The following is a 13,155-nucleotide window of genomic DNA, read 5'->3' on the forward strand; positions in this document are numbered from 1 at the left end:
TATTACATCACGATTTGACGAGTTGATAGTTACGTGAAAGTGTATAATGATTTTTCAAAAGCTATTATTTTAAATGAATCCATTTTAATTTTACTAATATACTATACATTTTACATTCTAAATTTATTATTAAATATCATGCAAATTCAAAATAATTCAAAGGATTCATGAAAGATTAATGAAGACTAATATGCAAATTCAAAGATAAAAAATAATCATAGTTTTTATGTGTATTGTAAATTTTTTGTCATAGGAATATTATTTTTCTTTAGTATTTTATGAGTAGTACCGGAATGAAAAATATTTTGTCACTTGATACATCAAGATTTATATGAACTTTTAAATGTCATGTATTTCATATAAATAACATACTATGTTGAATAATAAAAATAAAAATTCATTATTAAGTTACTTACTTACTCATCTTTACATTTACTAATTTACTTAATTTATATATGTCATGTCCATTATTTTAAAAATTCTTAATTCATCTAATCTAATTATTTAATTTTTTAATAATTATTGTTTTTATTTGTTCCAAATTAAGAGTATTGTTTTATAATAAGTTTTTTTGGAAAGAAAAAAAATATTTTTTGGAGAATTCAAAAATAAGATTAAAGAGTGACGTTGGAGTCATGTTTTTCATCAATAATATTGACCGTGTAAAAAAGTAGTTTTTAAATTAGATTATGATTAAATTTTTTTACTGTAAATTATTTTAATGTCAATAAAATTTATGAGAATTCATATATATATATATATATATAAATTAATATAACAATTTATTTATTAAGATAGTTTCCGTGCTAAGCAGGGATTCCACATTAGTTTGTGTAAATTTTTGATTAATAAATGATATCCAAAGATAATTAGTTAGATACACTCTTCTATCTATACCCAAAAAGAGGGTTCGGTGATGTTACAACTTTGATTTAACTAAAGAGATAAACACAGTTATGCATCCGTATATTCTGCCTCTCTGCGTTGTTCAGACAAGTTGTCATGTCAATTGTTTCTAAGTGAAAAAAAAAATTAATTAATAGATTGAATAATTAATAGACAAGGTACATTTAGATTGGGATTCAAATGTATATTTATAAATTATATATTTTATCAAATTAATTGATAAATAGTATAATGAATACTTTTATCAAATTATAATGTATACTCGTATAATAAATAGTATATTTTATCAGATGTATACTTGTAAATTGATATATTTTATCAAATGTTTTTGAAAAATTATAAATATACCCAAGTATAATTAGTTAGATACAGTCTACTATCTATACTAACCTAAAATTCTAAAAATAAAATACACTGGTTGATTGTAATCACCTGTTTATAATTTACAATAATTTTCCAAAAGAATCATAAAATATACACTATTTTAGTTTTAGTTAAATTGCACGAAATATTTAATTTTGTTTTTGAAGAATTAAAAAAAATAAAAACTCCTAATATGTACAGTGGTGGTGGTGGCCCACTAGCTATCTTGAGCAAAGAGGAGCATACAAAACACTACTAAGTGCGGCGTCAATGTTTCTTCTTCTTCTTTTTCTTTTTAACAGTGGAAGTTTGAATCTCAAAATTATAATTATATAGGAAAAAAGAAGAAGGAAGATGCTAGGATTAGGGTGCTTAAACCTTAATCGATTATCTCATTTTCATTCTCCACCTTCTCTCCAACCATCACGTTCTGGTCAGCTTTCTCTCTCTCGCTCTCAATTCACTAAAACGACGTAGTTTTCGTTTTGAATGATGTTGTTATTGTGTAGACAGATTTACTCAAAGTTGCTTCTAGAAGATTCGCTTTAGCAGTTACCAAAACTCAATCACCACTAACTAAGACTCAATCTCCTCCCACTTTATCCATTGTAAGATTCGCCGTGACAAAAATTCATTTTGTGAAATTGAGTTTAGTTAAAAATGAGTTCAATATAAAATGATTTTTATATTTGGTTATATTGACTTAAAATTATTAAGTTGGACGGTAAAATCTCAATTCTACTATGTCAAAATTAATTTTACACCTCCAAAAGTGGAATGAAACATGCACGTAGCCCATGTTTAGTTCCACTTTTGGAGGAAGCAAAATTGATTTTAGAGGTCTAGAATTGATTTTTGACATGTTTGGTTGTTCTACGGTAGAATTGATTCGGACAATTTGGACTTGCACAGCTAGAATTTGTTGCTTTTGCCTCTAGAATTGATTCATACTTGCAGGCTATAATTGTTGTTTTTGCCTCTAGAATTGATTTTTAGACTTCAATTTATCATTTTTCACTTTCACATAAATGTATCCAAACATAAATTACTTTATATTCAACTCACTGTTAATCTAAATCAAATTTACATAATCAATTCATTCAAAATTATTTTTTATCGCAGCAGAACCAAACATGCAATTAATTTTTTTTTTTGTTGTTGTAATGATATAAGATAGTGATGTTGGTTTATGTGTTTTGAATTTGGATATAGGATATTGATAATCCTGCTAGTGTGAAAAGACAGTTAGCTCAGCTGTTTGATGTTTCTTTAAAGGCAACTGTGCCCAATGAGGAAAATGTTGTGCCCTTAGTTGATGTTTGCACCGCCAAAACCGGCGGTGTAAAATTTGGTGATTATCAATGGTTAGTTCAGTTTTTTTTGTCCTTGCTACAATTATGTTGTATTATGTTATATGAATTTTAAGCTTTTGCGTTTATATACCTGCATTATGGAACTCTTGGTTTTTTGGATAAGCAAAAGTAGTTGCATTGTGCTTTGGCAAATGGGTACTTGTGGAAAGTAAAGAGTTATTTAATTGGTGCAGTAATAATGCAATGGGTATATGGTCGAAGATAAAAGGGAAGGAGACTGGATTTAGAGGTCCTCCTTCTATTGGACAGGTATAATTGGACCATTTTTCTTTTTTAACTCCCACCACCTGTATGTATTCTAGTCTTGAATTTTTTAGCTAATGAGTTTAATTGCAATGTACTGACAATGTAAAACAAGGTTTACACAAGTTCTAATCATAGCTTACCATCTTACTATAATATAAGTAGATTTTAAGAAGTGATGTTATGATGTTGTAAATATGATAGGCGGCCATTTGTGTAAAGTTTGTTTAGAGTGTTTTTATGTAGTCATTAAACTTTTTAGTTAATTGTTGATTTGAAATTAGGTTTTGATTTGTTGTTGTCAAATGGTAATTTGTGTTTTATATTCGTGTAGGCTATCATTAACAATCTTCCTCCATCTGAAATGATAGATTCGTGCTCTTTGGCTGGTCCGGGATTTGTTAATGTTGTCTTGTCAAAGAATTGGATAGCACAGGTGATTGCATTTTCTATCTTATAATTTTACATTAGAAATAGTATGTATCAAGTGCCTGTGACTTATACTTGAGGTGCTAGCTCAATAGTAAGAGTTTAGCCTTGTAATTTCAAGGTACTAAGTTCAAATTCCCTCAGGAAGAGTTGTAAAAAGGCCATTATTGTTACTTTGATTAATAAAAAAAGTGTATGTGTCTTCATTTGTTTTTGCAAGAGGAGGAGGTTGGTATTTAAGTCATCGTGTCCAGTGATTGGAAGGGTGTTATACTAGAATGTAATGGTTTATACTATGTTAACAATTTTGATTATTTAGCTTATTCAAGCCATATGTTAGTACTTAATGAAGAAAAAAAATCCTCCTGCAGGGCATACAAAAGATGCTAATTGATGGTATTGATACATGGGCGCCTCGACTTCCGATCAGGAGGGCCATGGTTGATTTTTCCTCACCTAATATAGCAAAGGAAATGCATGTTGGTCACCTTAGATCTACCATAATTGGGGACACATTAGCTCGCATGTTTGAATTTTCACGTGTGGAACTCGTTACCCGCCGAAATCATGTTGGTGACTGGGGAACGCAGGTAGATTTAATTTCTTAAGTTCTTCTATTTTTGTGTTGCGAGTTTGAATTCAGTGCATGTTTAATCTGGGGATAAACGATTTATGCTATTTCTCGTGACTAGATCTTTGCTATACACTGTAAAAGCTAGGCTTATTCATATACCTCACGACTGTGGCTGATTCATTTTTGCATTTGCAACAATCAGTTAACTTGACACTTTGTGTGTTAGCATTACTTACTTAAGACTTGCTTGAGAACTAAATATGTTGGGGTAGTGGCTGATGTAAATTGAGTTTCTAACTGTTGTTTTCTTGATCAAGGACATGCATTACATTCCTCCCGATTAAATATAGGCATAGTGTGTGTTATTCTTCTTTGATTTGTAATCTTATACAGTTGATGTCCTAAGACAGTGCTCTCTCCCCCTTAAATAAAATATTTTAGATATCAAAATGATCAATTAATACAATTAGTCACTAAATTAGTAACGGCCATTGATTTTTTGCTGGGATTCTAATCACATATATGCTGGAATTCTAAAACATTTATAGTAAAGTTCTCATTTTGGTATCGGTACCATTGTTTTGCAGTTTGGGATGCTGATTGCATACCTCTTTGAAAAATTTCCAGACCAAGATGTTAGTGAAGCAGCCGTTGGAGATCTTCAGGTGAGAAATTACATTGAACTTTATTCTAGTTAATCTTACTCAGGATTTTAATCATATAATATTTTATTGTCATTTTTTTGGGTTAGATATGAAAAAACATAGTTTTTAGTTCATTTTGCCACGTGCTCATTCTAATTCTAAATCTAATTTAGATATGAAAAAACATACTCCCTCCGTCTCACAATGAGTGTCTTTAAGGTTTTTGCATACATATTAAGAAATGCAATAACTAGAAAAAAGAGAAAAGTCATTTTACCAAACTTTCCATCTTAACTATTGGTGGGTTTTTCACTATTATCAATGTAAAGTATACTAACGTTTTGGAAGTTGTGTATATAGTAATCATTGAAGGGTAGTATAGGAAAAAAATGATTAAAGTTGCATTGAAAATTGTGAATGACATTAATTTTGAGACAAATTTTATTTGCTAACTAAAATGACACTCATTGTGAGATGGAGGGAGTAGTTTTTAGTTCATTTTGCCACATGCTCATTCTAATTCTATTCATTTCAAAGGGGAAGTAAAAACTGTGATTCCAAGCTATCCAGAAATTAATGTGCTATAAAACCATTAAGCCTAGGTAGGAAATATAAGCTGCTATCAGATGAGGAATGGCATAAAAACAATTGGTTTTCTATGCATGTAAGGCTGGAAATAGTTATTTTTTGTTTTGTTTGTATTATGTACCTTGCCACCTCCCCCTTTTCACTGTAAAAGTGAATACTGAAACTCATGTGAGTTGGTGCATTTTTAGGCATTCTATAAGGCATCAAAAGTGAGGTTTGATAATGATCCGGCATTTAAGTTGAGGGCACAACAGTCCGTGGTCCTGCTCCAGGTAAACGATATCCTGAGTTTACCCTCTACTTGTGAGATATTAGGGAACTTAATTTTGACTTATATTTATGCATTAATTTTCATCTCAGAGTGGGGATATCAGGTATCGCAAGGCATGGCAACAAATTTGTGATGTTAGTAGGGCTGAATTCGAAAAGGTCTATCAACGCCTTGGAGTTCAATTGGAGGAAATGGTATGGATTCTAGTTTTATATTTTTTCTAATCTGTGAATTTTATCCATGATGTCTATGTTTTGTACATTCCAGGAGGAATTTTTGAGCTGTTTTTCTCCATGCATTTTCAGACCATTATGAATTATGATTCTATACATGTTTAATACTAGTTGGGCTTGCTAGAAATTCTTGCAGTTGCCGTGCTTATAAATTCATCATGTGGCTTAGATTTTCTCATTTAACCTGACCTACTATATTCTGTCTAATTAATTTGTGTCTTTTTCCTTGTTCTGTTATGACCTATAGTATGATTGGTCTCCTTAAATTATATGAAACCCGATTCCACTGATGCTGATGCTTTACATTATTTTCTTTTAGCAGGACCACGGACCACGGACTCCAACCGTGGTCCTGCTAAAAGGCGTTGAATTATTTGCTTTTAGTGGGGATATCCGTGGTCCACTGATGCTGATGCTTTACATTATTTGCTTTACATGATGCTGATGCTTTACATAAAAGGACACTGTTCATTTACTGACTGTCATTAATATCATGATGTGCATTCTGTGCAGCACTAAATTTATTGAATATATTGAATGTATGTTGAAATAATTACATAAGTTTTTACTTCAATCAGTGATTTTGACTTTTTTACTGAACGATGATATATTCGATCACAGGGAGAGAGCTTCTATAATCCATATATCCCCGGCGTTATTGAGAAGCTGGATAAGTTAGGAATGATTGAAGATAGTGATGGTGCTCGTGTGATTTTTGTTGAGGGTGTAAATATACCACTTATTGCTGTGAAAAGAGATGGTGGCTACAACTATTTTACAACTGATCTAGCATCACTTTGGTTAGTTTTACTCTTCATGTTTTTTTCTGCATATTTTGTGAAAATCCTGTTTGAGTAATCAAACTTTGTAATTAATTATTATGCCACTTTTTTCTATCTTGGATGTCTACATATTCTTCCTTTCTTGTAAACTTTTTATATATCTTTGTTCTATTTTGTCTGCATAATAATCTAAGAATGGAACATGAAATATATTGACTTGGGAAAATAAACTGTTTTGTTTACCTGAGCTATTTGAATCATGTAGGTATCGTCTAAATAAAGAAAAACTTGAGTGGATTGTATATGTTACAGATATTGGGCAACAGCAACACTTTGATATGCTATTTAAGGTATATCTCAAGTGATGATTTTCATGGTATATTATGGTTACTGCATTATATTGTTGTCAGTCTTTCTACTTGCTTTTGGCAGTAGCGAATTGTCCTTGTTATTAACTTGTCTGGGTTTTGCTGATATCACCCTTAAATGCTTTTATTGGTTTGGTCATTTCATTTTCTTTGTAATTTTTTGAAAGAGAATAGTCATGACCAGTGCTACTGCTAATAGTTCAATGAGTTAAAATGGAATAATTCCCCTTTGATTTTCCTTTCAGGCCTTTAGGCGTGCAGGTTGGCTGCCACGTGATGAGAATGCGTATCCAAAATGTACGCATATAGGTTTTGGTCTTGTCCTTGGGGAAGATGGAAAACGATTTCGAAGTCGGAGTAGTGAGGTTGTTCGGTTGGTTGATTTGCTTGATGAAGCTAAAAGGCGTTGTAAAACTGCCCTTCTTGAACGTGGTAAAGTACAAGTTGTTTAGTATGATTTTTACTTCCTTATCTGTGTAAAGGCATCCATGACATGAAATTTCTGCTCGACCAAGATCTATGAATGATTGTGCCTATTTTATTTTCATTTGGGGAGGTTCTAGTGTCTAGACACCAGAAAGCTAACCTTCTATATTCTATGTTCTTCTAGTTACAACTAATGATTGGTCTGAGGAGGAGATTGAGAAAACATCAGAGGCTATTGGTTACGGGGCTGTTAAGTAAGCTTCTTTAACTTTAAGCATTTTTCATTTTCCTGCTTTAAAGCAAAATCAACATTCTGTTCAGCAATGCTAAGTTGTAATTAGCTTCTTTGGGGGCATGTTTCCTTTTGTTGATGTTGAGACAGATGGATTGGCAAACATATTCCCTTTAGCAGAATTTTTAAAATTGTTACATACGCGGTGCTTTAAATCCTGAGTTAATGCTGTTAATCCTGTTAATGTATCCTAATTTTGACTTGGATGTTTCTACTGCATGCATTAATCGATAAGAAGAATAATTCACAACAAAAATGAAGTATATGAGCTTAATCTCAGCTTACTCGGGTGTTACCCTTTTGTGAATTTTCCAACTAATTGCCCTACTTACTGGGTGTTGTAATTCTGTTCCACAGTTATGAAGATTGGTTTAGGAACTTATGGTTCTACTTCTGCATATGGTTTTGCTTGACTTAACGAATCTTTACAAATGTGTCACCTGTAATTTGCTCCTGTGATGGAAATTCTGAATGATTCGTAGGCTTATAGTTCCTTATGTTCGTTCTCTTGACTTGTGTTTGCACTTTGCAGGTATGCTGACTTGAAGATCAACAGATTAACGAATTACACCTTCAACTTTGATCAGATGCTTAATGATAAGGTGCATTCACTGCATGCAAATTTGAGTTAGCTTGTGAACGTACCATAAAGAAGCCAATAGATTTAGTAGCTGTTTTCTTAGCCAAGGAAATTAAGGGAAAGATGGATGGAGCAAAGCTCCTTACAAGATGATAACAGAAAAGAAAAATGTAGGATCTGAAGTTATTTATGTCTCACCTTCCTAATCTGTTGTGCAACAGGGGAATACTGCTGTTTATTTGCTCTACGCACATGCTAGGATTTGTTCCATTATCAGGAAATCTGGTAAAGACATCGAAGAAGTAAAGAGAGTAAGTTTATTTCTCTTCCTGAGACGATGACCTGTTAGTTTATTGTATATCTATCATAAATTGATTTATTTGTTTTTGTATCATATTCTTAATTTTACAATATAAGATACAAGACTTGTACCTACCTAGTTTAGATCCTGCCATGGTTGATTCAATACGAGTCAATTCAGCACTCATCTATTACAATTGGGATATGGCTCAATATTCCGTGTGCGTGCATTTATATATAGTTATGGTCAGATGAAATCAACTTGTGCACATTTCTTACTGTGTATTTAATGTTCCTGCCATCTTGTTGTGACAGAACGGGTTCATAGTTTTGGATCATGAAGATGAGCGTTTATTGGGGATTCATCTGCTACAATTTCCTGAGGTAGGACATGTGAATAGTTTATGTTGTTTTTTAACTTTAGACCTTTGCATAAACTTTGTTACCAGGGTTCCATTTTCTTTAAACAGAAGAGTTAAGATATCATGATTTATGCGGCTGGATATTATTTTATAATTCAGAAGACTTATTATTTGTGTATTGTTTTATTTTTCAGGTTTTTGAGGAGGCATGCACCAATTTATTGCCTAGTGTGTTGTGTGAATACCTCTATAACTTGGCTGAAATCTTTACAAAAAAGTTTTATTCTAATTGTCAGGTATACTTTTGAAGCCATCATCTAATATATTCAAATTTCTATGGCTTTTCTGTTTATATTCTTTTTCAAATTTCAAATTTCTATTCATAAAGTTGTCAAGTAGATTATTTGTTGCCTTTACAAAAAAAAGTAGAATATTTGTTGTATTTACTGTGCCACATGTTAAAGATACGAAACTACTATACTTCATATTGGTCATTGTTTTGTCAAATGTCAAGTTTATTAAATCTCTTTTCTTCCATGAAATTTTCTCAAATTTTATTTGGAATGTCATACACAATCTAGATTCCTGTTTGGTATGCGGTCGAAGTATGATGTTTAGATTCAAATTCTTTTCCTTTTACAGGTTGTAGGATCACCTGAGGAAACTAGTAGACTTTTGCTATGTGAAGCAACACTTATTGTGATGAGAAAGTGCTTTTATCTTCTTGGAATTGAACCTGTTTACAAGTTATAACCCATCTCAAGGAGTTCAAATAAAAAGAATTTCATAGGATTTTTTTTTATTTAAAAAACGTACAAAATGAAAATTGTTCTGGCAAATTATACCCCCCTCTCTTTCATGTTTTGTTTATTGTACTTGTAGGAGGTGAAAGAGGAAAAGTTGTAATTTTTTTTATAGCAATGTAAGGCTCAAATTTATTTATTTGCTTATAAGAGCTATCTATATATTCCGTTAAACTTGTGTTCCAAGTGAAATGACAAGAATTGGACATTATGTGGATTCTAATTAATGGACTAAGCAAAAATACAAAAATCACTTGCACTTGCAATCTTAAAAATAGAAAGACATTTTAGTTCTTAAAAGTTGTTTGGTTTATGTTGAAGCTTTGAGCAGGTGAACTTCGATTAATGTTTGTCTGTTTTTCAATTTTGAGATTAATGTTTTAAACGTTTTTAGTAAATAATAACATTAATCTTGATGTTAAATAATAACATGAGAGAATAATAAATTTTAATATAAAAATTACCTTTAAACTCAACCTAATTTTTTTGACTAAATTAAAATCTCCATAATCAATTTTACCTGAGAATCAAATGTGATTGTTCTAAACTTGTAACCAAACATATATGGCTTGACTTTAAGTAAGCCGAAGGTGTGAGATAAAATAAAATCTAGACCCTTGAAGTTAAAGCTATATCTAATTAGTTAGATTTCAAAAGTTCTTGTGTACAACAATGGAAGGCCTAGACCCTTGTAGGAAACTATTTCTCTTATCTAATACAGATGAAAAAGGTCTTCTTAAAGCCTTTTTTGATATTGTAGCCTTTGGACTATACCATATTCTATTGCTATCCAAACCTCCCCCATAACTTCTACATGATTTCATTCTCTTATTGCAAGGTATGCTTTTCTTTGGAAGATCTTCAATATTTTCAACCTCAGCTAAAGATGTGAAAGATTGAGTCTTCCCTTCATAAAACATAGACAAACCTCTCCTGCACAGGTCATGAGAAAAAATAATCAGAAAACATATAAGAAAAAATATAAACAAAAATAGTCAAAAGATATTAATGTATTCAATTTAATTTTTACTTATTATTTCGTAAAAATAACTTATTAGTTTGGAATCAATTTTCAAGAGCCTTGTTATAACAACTTTATATTGCTTTTGCATCTCAATATTATTTTAAAAACTATCATATAATTTCTATGAAAATATCTTTAAGTTTATAAGTTGTTTTCATAAAAAATAAAAAATAAAAAATAAAAAACTATAGCAAATAGATAATGTTGATCAAATTTTTGAAAAAAATTTTAGAAATGTAGGATGAAATTGCATACTTTATAGGGAGATTATTCATGAGCTCAGATAAGTCACATAAAGATCCATTTGAATGTGATGATGATGAAGATGTTCCAAATGAATCAGCATCATCTATCAACTCTGATGAACAAGAGCTTATTGAATCTTCTGAAAATGTTCCAATGGATGATATTGAATTACTCTTATTATCCTTAACCATCCACTTTATGTTTTTTGTTCCATCACCACCCATTATTCCTTTAACATTCATTTCTAGAGATATTTTTTTTGGAACAAAATGTCTAGAAATGTTTTTTGTATTAAGAAGAAGAAAAAAACAAAAAAGGGTATGAAATATGAATGATATTGAAGATCTCACTTTTCTCTAGATATATATATAACAAATTGAACAAGCATTCAATAATTTGTAGGTATGAAACGTTTATATATAGATCCGTTATGTTTTTCAATTTACAAAAAATATTTGGGAGGTTTATATAAAGATAATTGTATAACATTGACCAATCAATTTTATTCTTTTTAGTATAGTTTACTTAAATTGTTATAAAAACATGTGTCACAATCAGATAATGTGATATATGGTGCAAAATGCATGAGACAACTAGGATAGAGGATAAGATCTAAAATTGAAGACATGTATATCCATGTAATGAGTCACCGTCCTTAATTAATTAACTAATTTTTAATTTTGTTTGGGTGAAGCTAAGGTCCACATCTAACCAACTTTGTTTCATAAAGTCATGACATATAGATAGGTATATACATTCTCATCTTTTAATGCACCATTATCTCCATTGGTAAATAAACAAGAAATTTTTTTATTTAGTAAAACAAAAAAAAGGGAAATTCTTTCATAACTATGAGAAAATGATGGTTCATAAATAAATATAAATTTAAATTATTTACAAAATAAATAAATATTTTTCTTTAATATATATTTAGAATATTATACAAATTTTCCCTTATAAAAATTTAAAATTTATAACAAATATAAATTTTAAATATTAAAATTTTAAAAAAAATTATATTTAACTCATCTTATATTAAATATTTGAATCATATTATCTACTATCATTGTTACTATTGTTTAAAGAAAAATCACTATATTTAAAGATCAATATTTAAAAAAATAATTGTTAATATAAAGAGATAAAAATTTAAATATAATATATTTATAAACACTAAAAACTAATTTTAATTTAAAAAAAAAAACTAATTTTAATTTTTAAAAAAAACTAATTTTATAATTTAGAGGAGTGTTAGAAAACAATCACTATTATCTATGTAGTTGCTATATATAAATCTGAAACGTATAAACAAAAGTAGGAAAATAATAAAGTAATTGGGAAATGGAAAAGTGTGGGGTTACTCTATCCATTAATGAGAATAAAAGTTATTTATTGACCGCTTCATGTAACCTTAGGTTCAACATTTAAATCTTTGCAAGAGGTAAGATTGTACAGTTGTGTTTGAGTTTATTTATTTTATTTTATTTAAATAAATTATATTAAATTTACATTATTTAATAATTTTATTATAGTTAAATAAATTTGAAGTATTTATAAAATTTTAGTTTTAATTTTTGTTGAAATGAAATATTTTAAAAATTTTCAATAAATTTTACAAATTTTGTTAAAATAAAATATTTTTTATTATAGTTAAATATTTATAAGAACGAAAAAATTTATTTAACTATTATTTTTTTCTCATATAAAAATTATTAGTTATAGAAAACAAATTAATTATATACATATTACAAAATTCATAATTGAATTGAAAATATATATCTTATAAATTATTTTTGTAAATTTTTACAAAAATTTAAAATTATTTTTATGCTATTAATATATATCAAAGTTATAATTTTATATTTACCACAATGATATACCTCAACAGTAGTTTTAATATACCTCAATGATATATTAAAATATTTTATATTTACATTAAAATTTATAGACTTTATCTACATAATTTAACACTTATCAATCGAGTTAGTATAATATGAGAGGTAAAAAGTTTAGATTTACATAAATATGTCATCACGAGTTTAATCTACATGTATATGTGAAAATTTAATATTTGACAACACAATTTATATTTTGAGGACCAAAGTTAATAATTAGTAGATGAGGATAAGGAAATTGATTTGGTTGAAGGAGGGGGCATTTCTCATGAGTCATGTTACACTCCCAATCCAACTTGTATTCTTTTTTTTTTTTTTTTTTCACATATTTTTTTAATTTTTTTTTACAAAATGATAATTTTCATAAAAAGAGATAAATAAAAAATAGACTAGAAGAATATGGAAGTGATTAATTTCTGAAAGTAAGTACAAGAAATTTACGAGTATTATTTT

The 13,155-nt window shown here is 29.2% G+C and overlaps 2 protein-coding genes across 2 annotated transcripts; one reads left to right on the forward strand and one right to left on the reverse strand.

Moving 5' to 3' along the window:
* Positions 1-1,513: 1,513 nt before the first annotated feature.
* LOC101493162 (arginine--tRNA ligase, cytoplasmic-like) lies at positions 1,514-9,760 on the forward strand. Its single transcript, XM_004513004.4, has 18 exons — positions 1,514-1,702; positions 1,783-1,877; positions 2,482-2,633; positions 2,816-2,891; positions 3,220-3,321; positions 3,686-3,904; positions 4,476-4,553; positions 5,309-5,392; positions 5,481-5,585; positions 6,246-6,424; positions 6,672-6,756; positions 7,020-7,206; positions 7,385-7,454; positions 8,025-8,094; positions 8,294-8,383; positions 8,688-8,756; positions 8,929-9,030; positions 9,377-9,760. The coding sequence occupies exons 1-18, from the start codon at positions 1,624-1,626 to the stop codon at positions 9,485-9,487; spliced, it is 1,953 nt and encodes a 650-aa protein (XP_004513061.1). The 5' UTR covers positions 1,514-1,623; the 3' UTR covers positions 9,488-9,760.
* A 195-nt stretch (positions 9,761-9,955) lies between these two features.
* On the reverse strand, positions 9,956-11,246 carry LOC101493710 (protein OXIDATIVE STRESS 3-like). Its single transcript, XM_004513006.4, has 2 exons — positions 10,817-11,246; positions 9,956-10,470 (listed from the first exon to the last, which is right to left on the reverse strand). Exons 1-2 carry the CDS (start codon positions 11,047-11,049, stop codon positions 10,188-10,190), a joined length of 516 nt encoding a protein of 171 aa, XP_004513063.1. The 5' UTR covers positions 11,050-11,246; the 3' UTR covers positions 9,956-10,187.
* Between the last annotated feature and the right edge of the window lie 1,909 nt (positions 11,247-13,155).

This window comes from Cicer arietinum, chromosome 8 (genome assembly GCF_000331145.2).
Source record: "Cicer arietinum cultivar CDC Frontier isolate Library 1 chromosome 8, Cicar.CDCFrontier_v2.0, whole genome shotgun sequence".
Taxonomy (NCBI): Eukaryota; Viridiplantae; Streptophyta; class Magnoliopsida; order Fabales; family Fabaceae; genus Cicer; species Cicer arietinum.